General features: G+C 41.8%; 1 protein-coding gene across 2 annotated transcripts in view; it reads right to left on the minus strand.

The window, feature by feature from the left end:
• LOC111968974 (afadin-like) overlaps positions 1 to 18,409 on the minus strand; it is a 30,489-nt gene extending 12,080 nt beyond the window's left edge. The window contains exons 1-12 of one of the 2 annotated variants that reach the window (XM_023994963.2): positions 18,180 to 18,409; positions 11,804 to 11,996; positions 11,408 to 11,520; positions 11,075 to 11,229; positions 10,749 to 10,913; positions 10,466 to 10,524; positions 10,085 to 10,308; positions 5,279 to 5,424; positions 4,980 to 5,071; positions 4,649 to 4,772; positions 4,259 to 4,418; positions 99 to 242 (exon numbers count right to left, since the gene is read on the minus strand). In XM_023994963.2, the coding sequence (XP_023850731.2) occupies positions 99 to 242; positions 4,259 to 4,418; positions 4,649 to 4,772; positions 4,980 to 5,071; positions 5,279 to 5,424; positions 10,085 to 10,308; positions 10,466 to 10,524; positions 10,749 to 10,913; positions 11,075 to 11,229; positions 11,408 to 11,520; positions 11,804 to 11,996; positions 18,180 to 18,275 (1,671 nt within the window). In that variant the 5' untranslated portion in view covers positions 18,276 to 18,409. The remainder of the gene's footprint in view (positions 1 to 98; positions 243 to 4,258; positions 4,419 to 4,648; positions 4,773 to 4,979; positions 5,072 to 5,278; positions 5,425 to 10,084; positions 10,309 to 10,465; positions 10,525 to 10,748; positions 10,914 to 11,074; positions 11,230 to 11,407; positions 11,521 to 11,803; positions 11,997 to 18,179) is intronic. The other variant, XM_070445081.1, reaches the window with a different exon arrangement.
• Positions 18,410 to 18,770: the final 361 nt, after the last annotated feature.

Below are 18,770 nucleotides of genomic sequence, written 5' to 3' on the forward strand. Positions count from 1 at the left end.
TACCCACAGTATAAATTACAACGCATATAATGTTTATAAATGCCCATAAATGTTTACGAACAATTAATTACAAATTGAAGGACTTGGCTAGTACTCACAGGGGGAATGCGGGGCTCGTTGGTATCGTAGAGGTAGCTTGTCATCAGTGTTCGAAGCTGCAAGGAGTTTAACTTGAAGCAGGTGTTCTGGATGTTCTCTGAATCGTGCATGGAACACTTGTTCATGGTCAACAGCATTGTTACCTAGGAAATATCCATCAATCAAATCACCTCTTTACTACCTTGAACCTGATAAGATACACATTTTTATAAATGGCATGGGTTAAGTGGTTGGGTAAACACAGGTCTTGAAAAGGAGATCCTAAATCTCAACTAGAAAAGGTACATTTCCTGAAGAAAATGTGTGTGCTTGCTTCATCTGTTTCGTTTGTGACGGCACGTCTCTAATGTTGGCTTTATGGTAAATCATACACTGTAGTTGACCGGGGAAACATGGGAAAGTTATGCTGCTTTGAAAGTTGATAAACTTGTAAACACACAAGTAGGAGAAAATGCCCTTGAAAGATTATAAGGAGATTTTCACACTTGCTAGAGAGCTCTTCTTTGTTTACACCCATTCAGCATTGTTCACATCTCTTTAAGATTTCACAAGTAAGTGCATGTGAGGCAGCTTGGCATTGTCCTCCAGAAATGAGTCTTTCTTCTCCCACTGAGCTTTGTCGATAGCACCAGCTGAATTCAGGTCAGCAATGTTGTTGAGAGTTGTAGCAACACTGTAGCAATTTTCCATAGCTATATCTTTCCAAAAATCTGCGGTAGCAAAAATGATGTACATTGTACTGACCAGGGAGGCCCCCATTCTGTTATAGACAGAAGCCTGTAACATGACAGACCAATAAGGACTCATCTTGATATTGTTATTTATTAGGATTCCCATTATCTGCTGAAAAAGTATAAGATACTTTTCCTGGGGTCCACATGAAACATGACATAATACATAGTACAGAACATTTATTAGTCAAGGACTGAAATACATACAGTACATTTAAAAACTCACACATAGCATACAGGGGCGGCAGGTAGCCTAGTGGTTAGAGCGTTGGGCCAGTAACCGAAATGTTGCTGGATTAAATCCCTGACCTGACAAGGTAAAAATCTGTCGCTCTACCCATGAACAAGGCAGTTAACCCACTGTTCTCTGGTTGTCATTGTAAATAATAATTTGTTCTTAACTGACTTGCCTAGTTAAATAAAGGTTAAATAAAAAATAAATATATATATACACATTAGTTTTTATTTCTTTCATCACATTCCCAGTGGGTCAGAAGTTTACATACACTCAATTAGTATTTGGTAGCATTGCCTTTAAATTGTTTAACTTGGGTCAAACGTTTCGGGTAGCCTACCACAAATTTCCCACAATAAGTTGGGTGAAGCCAATAAGTTGGCTCTTGTAACTGAGTCAGGTTTGCAGGCCTCCTTGCTCGCACACGCTTTTTCAGTTCTGTACACTCATTTTCTATAGGATTGAGGTCAAGGCTTTGTGATGGCCACTCCAATACCTTGACTTTGTTGTCCTTAAGCCACTTTGGAAGTATGCTTGGGGTCATTGTCCATTTGGAAGACCCATTTGCGACCAAGCTTTAACTTCCTGACTGATGTCTTGAGATGTTCCTTCAATATATCCACATAATTGTCCTTCCTCATGATGCCATCTATTTTGTGAAGTGCACCAGTCCCTCCTGCAGCAAAGCACCCCCACAACATGATGCTGCCACCCCCGTGCTTCACGGTTGGGATGGTGTTCTTCGGCTTGCAAGCATCCCCTTTTTTTCCTCCAAACATAACGATGGTCATTATGGCCAAACAGTTCTATTTTTGTTTCATCAGACCAGAGGAGATTTCTCCAAAAAGTATGATCTTTGTCCCCATGTGCAGTTGCAAACCGTAGTCTGGCTTTTTATGGCGGTTTTGGAGCAGTGGCTTCTTCCTTGCTGAACGGCCTTTCAGGTTATGTTGATATAGGACTCGTTTTACTGTGGATATAGATACTTTTGTACCTGTTTCCTCCAGCATCTTCAGAGGGTTTTTTGCTGTTGTTCTGGGTTGATTTGCACTTTTCACACCAAAGTACGTTCATCTCTAGGAAACAGAATGCTTCTCCTTCCTGAGCGGTATGATGGCTGTGTGGTCCCATGGTGTTTATACTTGCGTACTATTGTTTGTACAGACGAACATGGTACCTTCAGGTGTTTGGAAATTGCTTCCAAGGATGAACCAGACTGGAGGTAAAAAAAAAAATCTAAGGTCTTGGCTGATTTCCTTTGATTTTCCCATGATGTCAAGCAAAGAGGCACTGAGTTTAAAGGTTGGCCTTGAAATACATCCACACTCAAATTATGTCAATTAGCCTATCAGAAGCTTCTAAAGCCATGACATAATTTTCTGCAATTTTCTAAGCTGTTTAAAGGCACAGTCAACTTAGTGTATGTAAACTTCTGACCCACTGGAATTGTGATACATTATAAGTGAAATAATCTGTCTGTAAACAATTGTTTCAAAAATGACTTGTGTCATGCACAAAGTAGATGTCCTAACCGACTTGCCAAAAATATAGTTTGTTAACAAGAAATTTGTGGAGTGGTTGAAAAATTAGTTTTAATGACTCCAACCTAAGTGTATGTAAACTTCCGTCTTCAACTGTATATAAAATGTCTGTCTCTTCACAGTCCCCTTTGTATTATCTGTTTTTTTAAACTGGTTTTATTGCTAGCTTGAGTTACCTGGGGTAGCAGAGAGTTCCATGTAGTCATGGCTTTATTTAATACTGTGCGTTTCCCATTCTCTGTTCAGGACCTGGGGACTGTGAAGAGACCTCTGGGTGCATGTCTTGTGTTGTACTGATGTGTGTCCGAACTGCTTGCCAACTGCTTGAACAGACAGTTCTGAACCTTCAAAAAGAAAAGGAAAGCTGCACACTCTAGGAGCTCAGATGCAATAATTTAATAACCAACGTTTCAACAGACAAGCTGCCTTCATCAGAGTTCTGGGTTCGGTAACTTCAACACATCAAAACCTCTCCTCAACTTTGAGCCAGGAGAGACTGAAATGCATGTTACTGACACGTTCCCTCTGTGTACATCTAAGTGTGATACGGGCTGCTTTGTTCTGGACCAACTGTCCTTCTTTGCCGCACATGACCACACAGCTGGGCAGTAGTCCAGGTGTGACAAAACTAGGGCCTGTAGGACCTGTCTGTTCAACTAAGATGTCAAGAAGGCAGAGCAACACCCTATCATGGACCCTAAAATGTCTTCCCATTTTAGCAACCATTGATTCTATATGTTTTGACCATGAAAGCTCGCTATCTAGGGTTACACCCAGCAGTTTTGTCCCTTCAACTTGCTCATTAGCCATATTGTTCAATAATAGATCTAAACAAGGTTTAGCATCGAGCGAGTGATTTGTCTGAAAAATTATGCTTTTAGTTTTTTTGATATTTAGCACCAGCCTAATGCTAGTCACCCATTCAAAAACTGACTGGATCTCTATGTTAAATGTCTCAGTTATTTATTTTACTGTTGCAGCCGACGTGTATACTGTTGAGTCGTCAGTGTACAAAGACACACAGACTTTATTCAAGGTCAGTGAAAAGTAATTTGTAAAAACAGAAAACAATAAAGGCCCTAGCCAGATGCCCTGCGGTACACCACATTCAACTGAATTTGCATGAGAGAGGCTTCCATTAATGAAAACCCTTTGTGTTCTAATAGATACATTAGGTAACTTGCAATCCATAATTAGGCAGAGGATGCAAATCCATAAGACTTAAGTTTTTTCAGCAATAGGTTATGATCAATGATATCAAAAGCTGTACTGAAGTCTAACAAAACAGCTCCCACAATCTTCTTTCAGCCAATCATCAGTCATTTGTGTCAGTGCCAAGCATGTTGAGTGCCCTTCCCTATAAGCATGCTGAAAGTCTGTTTTCTGTAAAATAACTTTGTCTTAGTTACATTTTTGCTTAAGAAATTTCTCTTTGCTGAGAAGCTATTTTTGTTTCTTTTTGACCATTTTAATTTAAAACAAACAGTACTTAATTGTTACCCAGAAATGATTTGATATTGAGATAAAAACAGCTGCATTGGACCTTTAAACAACCCTACTGTGACGTAGGAACTAGCTTTAAAACGCCCACCTTGAGGATTTTAGACACATTTGACTAACCTGGTCAAATAAACTAAAATAAAGTCACCCACCTGTATGATGCGGCTAAGGTGGCAGTCTGCGGCCAGCTCCAGACCTTGCCTCTCTGCCCAGTCCTCCACCAGGCTAAGCCTCTGGCGGAGGGTGGCCCCCCAGTAGTGGGACCTAAGGCCCAGGGAGCAGGCCTCTCCCTGGGCGCTGGGGCTCAGCAGCCTGTTGAATCAAATCAAACATTATTTAAAGTGCATTTAAAATGACACACTTTACAGTAAAATCATGAAAAACAAGGAGATTAAAACATGACAAAGCAATAAAAGAGATTAATAAAAGAACATGAAACACAAAAGATGTGTAAAATAATGGTGATTAAAGGCCAGGCTAAAAGGGTGGGTTTTCAAAACGTGATTTAAAGGCCTCAACTACTGTATGTCGTCCTCTCTAACCTGTTGAAGAGCCAGGCGCTGATGGAGTGGAAGAGTTGGGAGAACAGCTGGATGGTGAGGGCAGCGTTGATTCGACAGCGACGCAGCAGAGACATGGCACCCATCAAGGTTTGCAGTACGCCCTCTGGTGGAGGGAGGATAGAGTGACCAAAAGTTTTAAAACAAACTTTTAAAAAAAACATTGAAAATAAGCACACTGGTGTTGATTTTCATGCTAATATGATGGTTCTATATCTACTGGATCAAAACTAACATATGGAAACTGCACGTTAAAACAAAGAAAGTTAGAGGTTATAACTAGATTGTGTTGTGGTTAACATTCATGGTGTACCTATTTCTGCAGGTGATTGACTCCCCTCGGGATAAATAAGGAATTCTGGCAAGTGTCTGCTCAGATCAGCCAGCAGACACTGAGTCAAACACCTTGAGGAACAAAAGACAGAAAGACAGACAGACAGGGAGCAGGGGGTTTTATCAATACTGTACAACATCAGGACTGATGAGGGAAGATCCCTTATGTGCTCAGTTCAATGTCTTCACAGTAGAACAGCAGCTACAATCCTTTTTACTGAGGTCAGAGTAAATTATCTAGATTAGAAGAGATAAGAAGTGCTATATGTAATGTCTTACTTGAAAGCTTTGTGCACCAGGTGTGCCAGGTTCTCCTGAGCCTGCAGTGTGATGGGGCTTAGATCTCTGTCCTGCTTCAGGAAGTTCAGGAGCTCTGAGGCATTGGCCATCCAGAAGGCTACAGCACCAGCTATGGACTTCTGCTTCTGGAAGGGAGAGAAAGACCAAGATGGAATAAATATGGACATATTATAAGCCTTATTATGAGACATTATAAAGTCTCATGCATGCTTGTAACAAGTTATCAAGCATTATAAACCGATGACAATGGCGACAGCTAATCCTACTGGGGTCTGACACATAATGAAAAATAATTACAGACAAAAGACTTAACAATTTACATACATTTAAAAAAAATGAACATGTAGTGTGTGTGTGAATCTATCAGTTACACATACATGTCAGTACATACACACAACGAGTAGGTCACATGTGGAGAGGTGTTGTCCTGCGAGGTGTTGATTTATTTGTTTTTTGAAACCAGGTTTGTTGTTCACTTGCCCTATAAAAGATGGAAGGGAGTTCCATGCACTCATGGCTCTGTATAATACTGTATGTTTCCTTGAATATGTTCTGGACCTGGGGATTGTGAAAAGACTCCTGGTGGCATATCTGGTGGGGTAGGTGTGTGTGTCAGTGCTGTGTGTGTCACGATCGATAACGGACCAAGGCGCAGCGTACGTAGAGTTCCACATGTTTAATCAAATGAAACTCACAAAAACAACAAAGAAGAATAAACGATACGTGAAGCTCAAGCAGTGCTCACAGGCAACTACACAGAAACAAGATCCCACAAAAACCAGTGGGGTAATGGCTGCCTAAATATGATCCCCAATCAGAGACAACGATAAACAGCTGCCTCTGATTGGGAACCATACCAGGCCAACATAGAAATAACTGCACTAGATCACCCACCCTAGTCACACCCCGAACTAACCAAAATAGAGAATAAAAAGGCTCTCTATGGTCAGGGCGTGACAGTGTGTAAGTTGACTAGCAAACAATTTGGAATTTCCAAAATAATAATGTTTCTTTGAAAAATAAGAAGTGACGCAACTCTTAGCTAAGAGAGACTGCTGGTTATGTGTGCCTTGAATTCTAAATAAATAGCAGACAGTGTCACCAGTGTGGTTCACGTGTGGTCCACGGTGTGGGTCACCCATGTGTGGTTCACGGTGGGAACATGCAGAGATCATCCTATTCTTCGTCTCACAAATACATGGCGGTTGGAACCAAAAAAATCTAATTTGGATTCATCAGACCAAAGGACAGATTTCCATCGGTCTAATGTATAATGCTCGTGTTTCTTGGCCCAAGCAAGTCTCTTCTTATTATTGGCGTCCCTTAGTAGTGGTTTCTTTGCACCAATTCAACCATGAAGGCCTGATTCATGCAGTCTCTTCTGAACAGTTCATGTTGAGATGTGTCTGTTACTTGAACTCTGTGAAGCATTTATTTTGGCTGCAATTTCTGAGGCTGGTAACTCTAATAAACTTATCCTCTGCAGCAGAGGTAACTCTGGGTCTTCGTTTCCAATGGTGGTCCTCGTGAGAGCCAGTTTAATCATAGCGCTTGATGGTTTTTGCGACTGCACCCGAAGAAACGTTCAAAGTTCTTGAAATATTCCGGATTTACTGACCTTAATGTCTTAAAGCAATGATGGACTGTTGTTTCTCTGCTTATTTGAGCTGTTCTTGCCATAATATGAACTTGGTCTTTTACCAAATACGGCTATCTTCTGTATACCACCCCTACCTTGTCACAACACAACTGATTGGCTCAAACGCATTAAGAAGGAAAGAAATTCCACAAGTTAACTTTTAACAAGGCACACCTGTTAATTGAATGCATGCAAGGTGATGACCTCATGAAGCTGGTTGAGAGAATGCCAAGAGTGTGCAAAGCTGTCATCCAGGCAAATGGTGGCTACTTTGAAGAATCTCAAATATAAAATATATTTTGATTTGTTTAACACTTTTTTGGTTACTACATGATTTCATATGTGTTATTTCATAGTTTTGATGTCTTCACTATTATTCTACAATGTAGAAAATAGTAAAAATAAAGAAAAACCCTTGAATGAGTAGGTGTTCTAAAACATTTGACCGGTAGTGTATATTAGCAGAAGATATGGGCCTTACAGACGTATGGAGATTAGTCCATCCTAATGATAGAGAATATACTTTTTTCTCCCACTGTCATAGGGCACACTCCAGAATAGATTTCTTCTTGATATCTAATTTCATGGTTAATAATGGGATTGATTGCAAGATTGGGCCTATTGCCCTCACAGATCATGCTATACTAAAGTTACATGTTTATATAAAAGGGTAGATTTAGACTCAACACAATGCTATTACAATATGAGCTATTTAGCCAATCACTAGCAGATGATCTTAGATCCTTTTCTGAGATCAACATAGGCTCAACTGAAAAGATTTCCACAGTATCTCATGTGGTTAAACCGCTCAAATATAGTTCCTACTGCTGCTGTCTCCTTAGATTCTGAGAAGGCCTCACTCTACCCCGATAGGGTAGAGTGGGCTGAATTTTGTAAATGGATAGGGGTCCTCTATTCTAATTCTAAAGCAACAGTACTTACGAATAGAATTATGTCTTCTTTTTTTTGTCTTTCTAGAGGCACAAGGCAGGGTTGCTCGCTCTCCCCTCTCCCGTTTACCATAGTTTTAGAGCCTCTTGCAACAATGATGAGAACAGATCCAAATTAGGGGTGTACATGGAGGAGGAAAAGAACACAAGCTGCTTATGTGTGCAAACAATATTCTACTGCTGGTCTCTGATCCTCTTCAGTCTCTACCACGATTGCTTACTTGTATTGAATCATATTCTAGTTGTCAGGCTACAAAATAAATTGGAATAAATTGGAAGCAATGTCAATTAATGCCATATGTTACTCTGGAACCGTTACCACATGTAATATCAGATGGGTTCCTACTGGGATGAAATATTTGGGTATTAAGACTACATTTTGAGCCACCAGTAGTCAAGATTAAGACAAATTTAGAAAAATGTGAAAAGATCAAACTTTCTTTATGTGGAAAGATCAACGTGATTAAAATGGTTGTGGTCCACAACCAGCTATCAACTAAATCCAGGAAATAACCCAATAGCTGAGTAACTGGAATTACCCAAACATAAAGCAGCCATGTTTTACTCAATATTTAGTAATCTGCAGAGTAAAGACTGTAAAAACCTCAGAACAATATGTCAATTTGACCTTAAGTGTGAAATTGAGGATGATACCTGGTTGAGAATCTTGTCCAGCCAAGGAGGAACATAAGGGAAGCCAGGAGGAAACTTACTCAGTATAAGATACTACATAGATTTTATTGTACCCCAACAAGGCTTCATAAAATGGGGCTGACCAACAATTCTCTGTGTTGGAAATGCCAAAAAGACACTGGGAAATTCTTACACACTATTTTTATTTTACCTTTATTTAACTAGGCAAGTCAGTTAAGAACAAATTCTTATTTACAATGGCGGCCTACTACAGCCAAACCCGGACAACTGTGCACCGCCCTATGGGACTCCCAATCACGGCAGGATGTGATGCAGCCTGGATTCAAACCAGGGACACCTCTTGCACTGAAATGTAGTGCCTTAGACCGCTGCGCCACTTCGGTAGTCCATAAGGGAGTGTACATTAGTGCTACCTTTCTGGAAGGATGTTTTGAAATATCCAGTGGTGGAAAAACTACCCAGTTGTCATACTTAAGTAAAAGTAAAGATACCTTAATAGAAAATGACTCAAGTAAAAGTGAAAGTCACCTAGTAAAATACTACTTGAGTAAAAGTCTATTAGTATTTTGTTTGAAATATACTTTAGTATCAAAAGTAAATGTAATTTCTAAAATATGAATATCAAAAATCATCTCAACTTCCGTATATCAAGCAAGCCAGATGGCATCATTTTCTGGTTTTTAAAACCTACGGATAGCCAGGGGTGCACTCCAACATCCAGACATAATTTACAAACGAAGCATTCTGTTTAGTGAGTCCGCCAGATCAGAGGCAGTAGGGATGACCAGGGATGTTCCCTTGATAAGTGTGTGAATTTGACCATTTTCCTGTACGGCTAAGAATTCAAAATGTAATGAGTACTTTTGGGTGTCAGGGAAAATGTATGTACTTTATACCACTGGAAATATCTGGAGGAATGGTTGGGGTTAACAATTCCAGTTTCACCGAAAATATGTCTCTTGGGTGATAGAACAGAGTTACCTAATGTAACAAATGAGGAATTTGCACTGATCACTGTTGGTATGGTTACAGCAGCTAGAGTAATCCTTAGAATTTGGAAGGGTCATGCCACTCCTACTCTGAAACAATGGATAGAATCAATTTTAGAAGTAGCATCTTATGAACAAATGCTTGCTAGGATCACTGGTAGAAATGACAATTCTAGAAGCTGGACGCGTTTTATTTGTCATGTTGTTTCTTAGACTGAGAGGTGATGACTTATGCTTGTGAACCCATTTATTTCATTATTGTAGCTTTAACTGTGTATGGGGTTTGTGATATATGGCAAATTTACCACGGCTAAGGGCTGTGTCCAGGCACTCCACGTTTCGTTGTGCATAAGAAAAGCCCATAGCCATGGTACAGTATATTGGCATATACTGTACCACACCCACTCAAACCTTATTGCTTAAGTATACCTTCAGGCTAAAGTGTTACCAAAACCACAATGAGCCCATGAAGCAGTAGAGGCATGCTCTTTCCAATTAAGCTGTATAATTCACAGAGTCAAACGTGTGATGGTGCACGCATGGTCTCACTTGCCTGGAAGACCACCTCAGTCATGGCTACCATCTTGCTGACAGTAGCGGTGACTCTGTGTGCGTGCTCTGAGGGGCGATGACTCTGCGATGTCTCCTGACTGTGGCTGTAATGGCGGTGGAGTACGAAGCGTCCGGTCATGTACAGGACGTAGGCAGGGGAGAGCTTGAAGTGGACAGTGGAACTGTTGGTGTAGTTGATGACTGCAGAGAGGAAGGGGTCCTCAGCTGTTATGACAGAGGGACACCAGTAGAGGACAGCAGATTAATACAGGATGATAATGACACAGACAACAAACTGATTGTTTTATTGCTATGTTATTACTATGTGCTATTACAATGTGCTACTACAGTGCTATTACAGTGGTCAAATTGAATTACTTACAATTTTCCCTGAATTTAATACCAACTGGAAGTGCAAGTTGGTCCATGTTGTCCTGATCTCTGTTAAGACGAGATGTAATAATTTCAGTTGTCCAGCCTATAGTCACTTCAATGATATCTCAAAACGGGAATCATGAAAAAACAACAGCCACAGTAGCCATTTTATTAAGTTTCAAGAGATGCCAGAAACGTGTGAATTTTTGAAACGTGTGAATTTTTGTCACACACAGAAGATAAGGTCATGTCAATAAATGTAAATGTTTACATTACTTGGTCTGGTTTACCTTTCATTCCTTGTTCCATAGTCTTGTTGCTGGTTATGCTTCCGGACCATAGGCTTTATAATGCCACCCCACGTGCTATTCTTCTTGCATTCCATTGTGTCAGTGTTAGAAACGATATCCTTGTTGGTCGATGACTTCTCCACGGGTACAGAAGCTGATATCTGCCTGCAGTGGAGAGAAGACTGTACCTATAACTTGAGACTTAACATTGAACATGAACTTTTGTGAACCAGAGTGGGGGTGCTTGGAGTTAAAAAAAAAAAAACTTTTTATTGTCATGCTTCTCTGTTTGCTAATGAATTCATTGGTGTTAAGGGAAGACCTACCCATTCTCTTTCCTCATAGTGGACCCATTAGGCTTTGCCGAGTGGTTAACAGCATCATCTCCCGTCTTCTTCTTCTCCTTCTTCTTCTCTTTCCTCGACAGTGTCCTCTTGAAGTTCTGGATCATGCCTCCCTTCTTTTTCTCTGGGCTGTTGTCCTGTATGGATAAAGGCCACATAATCACACAGAGAGACACAACACTACAGTGTAAATCAAAGCATAAACTCTTGCCAGCTAAATTGCTTTCCTTGCCTTGACATCTAAGTCGGGCATGAAAAGTAATTTCTAACTGAGCAAATTCTGCTCAATTATAAATACAGTAAGCAGTCAGTCACATGTACAATAATGTCCTTATCCTTCTTGAGTACGAAGCGGCCCTCCCTGTTGTCTGTGTTCCAGTTCAGCTGCACATCCAGAGGCTTTTCACTCAGGTCCAGCTGCCGTTCTTCTGCCATGGTTAACAGGGCGAAGAGTGGGAGAGTAACATGAACAAATTTACAAGATAATACACTCAATCTATTCAAAATATAGAATTGTTCACAAATGCCCTGCCCCCAAGTGTACTCTTTAATTCATGTATCCATCCATCCAGCCATCCGTCTGTCTGTCTGTGTCTGTCCATCCGTCCATCCATCCATCCCTCCATCCATACCTAGTCCATGCCATCCATCCATCCATCCATCCATCCATCCATCCATCCATCCATCCATCCATCCATCCATCCATCTTACCCTTGTTAGCATGGACCTCAAACAGGAAATAGGGAGTATTCAACATCTTCATGTCCGGTCTGAACTTCTCTGACAGTGTTTCAATAACCTCTCCAGTGGTGGTGGTGCTGCTAATACGCAGGCACTTGGTGGCAACGTTCCCTGCAACATGGTCCTCGAAGTAGAACCGCATCACTCCATGGAACTCTAAATTCTAGAGGGGAAAGAGTGGATGAACGAAGCTAACTTAGCTAACTAGCGGTAACGTAGCTAACTTAGCTAACTAGCTAGCAATCTTCATTTGTTTATCTAAACCAAAATCTACATAGCTAGCTTTCATAATCCGCTGGCTAGAAATTCCAAAGCAAATCATTGTAATTAGCCAGCTGCTATCTATGAGATTTGTAACTTGAAGTGTAAATCGGAGAAAAGCTGAGGTATTAGTAAGGGATAATGTGGGTGACTAATTGGTGTCTGTTGGTGGTGGGTAATGTGTGTGAAGGTTGTTAGTATGCATGATCTATTGACATGAGGGGGATGGCTGGATATAGTACCTTGTTTGGGACAAAGTAGTAAAATGTTAGATGATCACTGTCTAATGTGTGTCCTACAGACTAATCCTGCTGCGGACACATCATGCTATCCTGGAGCATAATGAGAATGTGGGATGCAAAAAAGCCAGGACAGCCAAAGGTATTTATAAAAGCAAAACCCCCTCTTGAGAAAACAATATCACCAATCCACAAGCCAAGTGCTCCTCATACTTTTCACACCCTTGCATCCTTGCAGTCAGTTCTTTGTCAAGGGGGATAGGGGCTGTTAGTACACTCTTTGAGCCTATTCAGTGTGTAGTTGGCAGTGCTTGTCTTCTCAACAGCACAACTGTAGGTGCTCATACACAACAATACACGACTAGACTGTTTACAAACTTTTCACACCTTTGCTGACAGTCAAACTCAATGCCCCATGATTAACTCTGAGCGTAACAAAACGCATACCAGTCTTCTGTACCCTTTTCTATTTACAGATGAACGTGGTTCTTGTATGGTTAAACTCCTTGACTGTGGTAAAAACTGAATATCTTCCTTACTCCTTATGACAGCTGGCAATCTCAGGCATACAGTGAAGTCTTACACATCCTCATGATCAGTCTTCATGTATTTCCAGGAGACCTGCAGTACAAACAGTACTTTAACCCAACACCTAGCGACCTCTTCAAAAGGTTGAGATCTCTTGGCGTACCGGTAAAAGTTTTTGTTTTAGGGAAGTCAGTTAAGGACAAATTCTTATTTACAATGATGTCCTACACCGGTTAAAGTGTTGGCTTGACAGTTGCTGGGTGGAGCAAGGGCGGCCATCGGGAAGGCGTGTGTCCATTAAGTACCTCGGTATAAAAAGGCGTGGGGACTCACCCTTAAGGAAGGGGGTAATGTAGTGACCAAAACCCAATACCTAGCAACCCCGTCAAGAGGCTTGGACATCTTGGGGTAAGGGTTAAGGTGTTGACTTGACAGTTGCTGGGCCTGGGTTTGAGTCCCAGCTGGGAATACCCCCTTGAATCTCTGCATTATGTATATGTAAGGACCGACGCAGGAGATGAGAAACAGGTACGGGGAGTCAAACATTTAATAGGGAACAGACATAGAACAAGACAGAAACAGCATCAGCACACAGGTAACAGGGACATATGACAAACAATGCAGCAGCGGGGAACAGAGCTGGGGAACTGACAAATATAGGGCAGGTAATAAAGAGGTGATTGAGTGAGTCCAGGTGAGTCCAATATCGCTGAAGCGCGTGACGAGGGAAGGCAGGTGTGCGTAAATGATGGTGGCAGGACTGTGCAATGCAGGGCAGGGGGGGAAAGAGGGAGCAGGCGTGACATTTCCCCCCCTCTCTAGGGGCGTCACCCGGCGTCCCACCTGGGCGAGCCGGCCGAGACATGGGCGCTGGGCAAGCCGGCTGGAGGTAAACTCCCGACGAACAAGCAGGGGCGTGGGAGCCTGGCGACCCGGCTGAGGCCTGAACGCCTGTCGATCCCGCTGCGGCGTGGAAGCCCGATGATCCGGCGGAGCATGACGTGGGATGGGAACCTGCCGAGCCAACCGAGGCAAGGAAACCTCTCGAGCCAGCTAGGATGTGGAAACCCGACGAGCTGGCTTAGGCACCCCCGGTTCCATCGTCGGCGGAATCCAAGCCCGACGTCACCAACAGAACAAGAAAACTCATTGGCCGGCTGGGCGAACAAGACCAGACGATCCGGCTGAGGCCCGACGTGGGATGGGCGCCTTCTGAGCCAATCGGGGAAAGGAAACCTCTCGAACCAGCTAGGGCGTGGAAGCCCAACAAGCTGGCTAGGCACCCCCGGTTACATCGGCAGCGACCCAGGACCGAACGTCACCACCAACCGGAACGCCAGTACTCCCCGATGCTTCGTGTGATGGGGGGGGGGGGGTGCAGTGAGGTGTTCGGAATCACTTTGATACAAGGGGAGATTGTTTTTATTGTAACTTTCACATCTCTTGGGAGTCAACAACTTCTTTGTATGCAACATACAGTGCATTCGGAGAGTTACCGGATTTCCGGTCACAACTTGTAGACTTGTTTACGTGCGGCTGTGCGTTTTGTTGCGAACCTTACTTTGCTACCTGACAACTTTACGGTTTTTACTTTTAATTACCGTTTATATTTTTAGTTTTTCCCTCACTCAACTTTTTCACTCCGGACGCTTAATCTGGACGTGGTTTGTCAGGACCTCCACCAGCCGAAGCTAAGTAGTAACATTAACATGATGCCTTCTAATTGCAGTCGCTGTACTCATAATATACAGGAGAACGATCGCCTTACGGCGAGGATAGCTGTGCTGCAAGCTCAGCTTCAGACACAATCGTTAGGCAAGGGTCATTTCAGTGTAGGAAAGGATGAAACAGCGTCTGTGCCACCAGTGAGTACAGATAGTAGTATAAATCCCCTCGCACGGTCCCCGCAGGTGGACAACTTTCTCATGGCTTCTGGAGGGAAATGGTGTAGGAATGCTCAACCGGTGTCGCTCATTCAGCCGACAGAAACTTTCAACCGGTTCTCCCCATTAAGCAGTGAGTCGGAGTCAGAGGCCGAGGCTTTTCTGGTCTCTACCCCTCCCGTTACGGGGTCTGAGACCCCGAAGCCTCCCACCATTATCTCTGACAAATTGAAAACCTTAGTCATTGGCGACTCCATTACCCGCACTATTAGCCTTAAAAAGAATCATCCAGCGATCATACACTGTTTACCAGGGGGCAGGGCTACCGACGTTAAGGCTAATCTGAAGATGGTGCTGGCTAAAGCTAAAACTGGCGAGTGTAGAGAGTATAGGGATATTGTTATCCACGTCGGCACCAACGATTTTAGGATGAAACAGTCAGAGGTCACCAAGCGCAACATAGCTTCAGCGTGTAAATCAGCTAGAAAGATGTGTCGGCATCGAGTAATTGTCTCTGGCCCCCTCCCAGTTAGGGGGAGTGATGACCTCTACAGCAGTCTCAACTCAATCACTGGTTGAAAACTGTTTTCTGCCCCTCCCAAAAGATAGAATTTGTAGATAATTGGCCCTCTTTCTGGGACTCTGTTAGCCTGTTAGCCAACCTGCCAGCTTAGTGGAGTCTGCCGCTAGCACAGTCAGTGTAGTCAGCTCAGCTATCCCCATTGAGACCCCATTGAGACCGTGTCTTCGGGATCAGTGTCCCTTCCACGGGACGGTTGAGCTAACGTAGGCTAATGCGATTAGCATGAGGTTGTAAGTAACAAGAATATTTCCCAGAACATAGACATATCTGATATTGGCAGAAAGCTTACATTTTTGTTAATCTAACTGCACTGTCCAATTTACAGTAGCTATTATAGTGAAATAATACCATGCTATTGTTTGAGAGTGCACAGTTTTGAACATGAAAGTTATTAATAAACAAATTAGGCACATTTGGGGAGTCTTGATACAACATTTTGAACAGAAATGCAATGGTTCATTGGATCAGTCTAAACCTTTGCATATACACTGATGCCATCTATTGGCCAAAATCGAAATTGCACCTGGGCTAGAATAATACATTTTGGCCTTTCTCTTGCATTTCAAAGATGATGGTACAAAAAAATACAAAATAATGTTTGTTTTTTTCTTTGTATTATCTTTTACCAGATCTATTGTGTTATATTCTACTACATTCATTTTACATTTCCATAAACATTTGAAAGGAAACATCAAAGTGTTTCCTTTCAAATGGTACCAAGAATATACATATCCTTGCTTCAGGGCCTGAGCTACAGACAGTTAGATTTGAGTATGTCATTTTAGGTGAAAATTGAACACAAAGCATCCACAAAGCACCCCCACACCATCACACCTCCTCCTCCATACTTCACGGTGGGAACCACACATGCGGAGATCATCCGTTCACCTACTCTGCGTCTGACAAAGACACAGCGGTTAGAACCAATATTCTCAAATTTGGACTCAGACCAAAGGACAGATTTCCACTGGTCTAATGTCCATTGTTTGTATTTCTTGGCCTAAGCAAGTCTCTTCTTATTATTGGTGTCCTTTAATAGTGGTTTATTTTCAGCAATTTGACCAAGATTTATTTGGGCTGCTATCTGAGGTGCAGTTAACTCTAATTAACTTATTCTCTGCAGCAGAGGTAACTCTGGTTCTTCCTTTTCTGTGGTGGTCCTCATGAGAAGTAGTTTCATCATAGCGCTTGATGGTACTTGCGACTGCAATTTTCCAGATTGATTGACCTTCATGTCTTAAAGTAATGATGGACTGTCGTTTATATTTGCTTATTTGAGCTGTTCTTGACATAATATGAACTTGGTCTTTTACCAAATAAGGCTATCTTCTGTATACCACCGCTAGTCACAACACAACTGATTGGCTCAAACATAAGAAGGAAAGAAATCCCCAAAATTAACTTTTAACAAGGCACACCTGTTAATTGAAATGCATTCCAGGTGAAGAGTGTGCAAAGCTGTCATCAAGGCAAAGGCATGGCTACTTTGAAAAATCTCAAATATATTTTGATTTGTTTAACACTTTTTTTTGTTACTACATGATGCCATATGTGTTATTTCATAGTTTTGATGTCTTCACTATTGTTCTACAATGTAGAAAATTGCTAAAATAACAAAAACTCCTTGAATGAGTATGTGTGTCCAAACTTTTGACTGGTACTGTACATTATCACCATTTTAATGTGCGTCACAGTTCTCAAAATAAATATTAATTATTGAAGTAATTGGTACTCACATGCAACACATAAGCAATAGGCTGGCAGTAGGAAGTATATGAAATGTAAATGGTTTAAGTTGTGTGATTTTATTAAAACCAGTTGACTTTTATTGCTTATACACCACACTCAGTTTATCTTCTCAAAAAGCTAAGGTGGCATGCCAGAGACAGGTTAGTTTATTACATGTGAACCAATCCATACAGTTTTAAATGCAGTACTGTTTTGAAAAGTTGAGACTTACAATAAACAGAGGGGGGCTGTAACAAGGGTGAGGTGTGAGTCTCAGGCTAGACATATTGGCAGTCAGGCTCTTTAGACACATGGCACTTGGATTGAAACCAGGTGCTATGATCGTATGAGATGGAAATAGAGGTATTTGGCCACGCACACCAGAGGTGGGTTTTGCGTCAAAATAAGGATGCATGTGAGGAAAGAACCTCATACCTACTAAAAAATATGGTTCTAGATATTTGATGTTTGCTTCCACTGGTCCTGGTGCCCTTGTTAAAATCAACAGCATCATGAACTCTACCAAGTACTTGAACATTTTAGCTAAAAACCTGGTTGCCTCTGCCTGAAATGTGGCATCTTGTGGATCTTCCAGAAACACACTGACACCAAGCACACCACAAAGGAATGGTTAATTGAACACAAAATCAACATTTTGCAATGGCCATCTCAGTCTCCGGACGCCATTAAAAACCTGTGGTTTGAATTGGAGAGGGCAGTCCATAAGGGCAGATGAAGGATATAAAGGATCTGTAAAGATTCTGTATGGAGGACTGGTCTAAAATCCCTCCCAATGTGTTCTCCAATCTCACAACACATTATAGAAAAAGGCTCAGTGCCGTTAACCTCTCAGGGTGAGGTTTTTGAAACGTATTTAAAACATCAGTGTCAATAATTTTGATCGCTACCTTTTTGAGAGAAAAAAAGATTACTTATTAAACTAAATCTCTTTATCTGATCAATGGTATTAGTATAAAATAATATAATTTCCCAATTTTTTTGAGCTTGTAATATAGCTCCATATTTGAATTACTTTGTCATTTTTTTCTCATCTTTATCAAGGGAGTCAATCATTTCCCACTCCACTGTAGATTTGATTGATTACATTTCTGAAGTCCACTCACCTTGCATGGCAGACTGATCTCAAACAGGTCCAGTCGGGTGTTGTTCCAATGTTGGATGATGTCAGCTAATCTCTGCCACTCTTCCTTCCCCGCCATGTCCAGTCAACCGAGTAAATACTAAAGTAACAGTCTTATATCTTCACAGTGATCCTTGTTTTTGGCCACAATCTTCAGCCAGTGCACTATTCTGCATAACCTAGAGCGATGACAGGAGTGCTCTGAGTGCCTATACATAGTAATGTTAATGTCTTCAGCTGTCCCTGGGATCCCACCCCTGTTAGTGACAGGTCATCACACCCTTATGTGTGGCAGTGACCGCAATAGACTGGCCTCTTAATCAAATTATCCTACTGTATCTGCAACACAGATGACTTGATTCCATAATAATACATATTGCATTTCCTGTGTAAAGTCTTATAGCATACCAACATCAACAATAACAGCAACATCATCTAGTCTATTGGCCCATAACTGTTGTTTTTACTGTAAAGGTGGGCGGTGTCCTAGTTAATTTCATAGTCAACTAGTTTGGGTAATCTGGTATGGGGTGTAGGCCTATAAAAAGTGGGAACAACCCTACACCCCTGTGGT

This window comes from Salvelinus sp. IW2-2015, linkage group LG9, assembly GCF_002910315.2.
Source record: "Salvelinus sp. IW2-2015 linkage group LG9, ASM291031v2, whole genome shotgun sequence".
In the NCBI taxonomy this organism is placed as follows: domain Eukaryota; kingdom Metazoa; phylum Chordata; class Actinopteri; order Salmoniformes; family Salmonidae; genus Salvelinus; species Salvelinus sp. IW2-2015.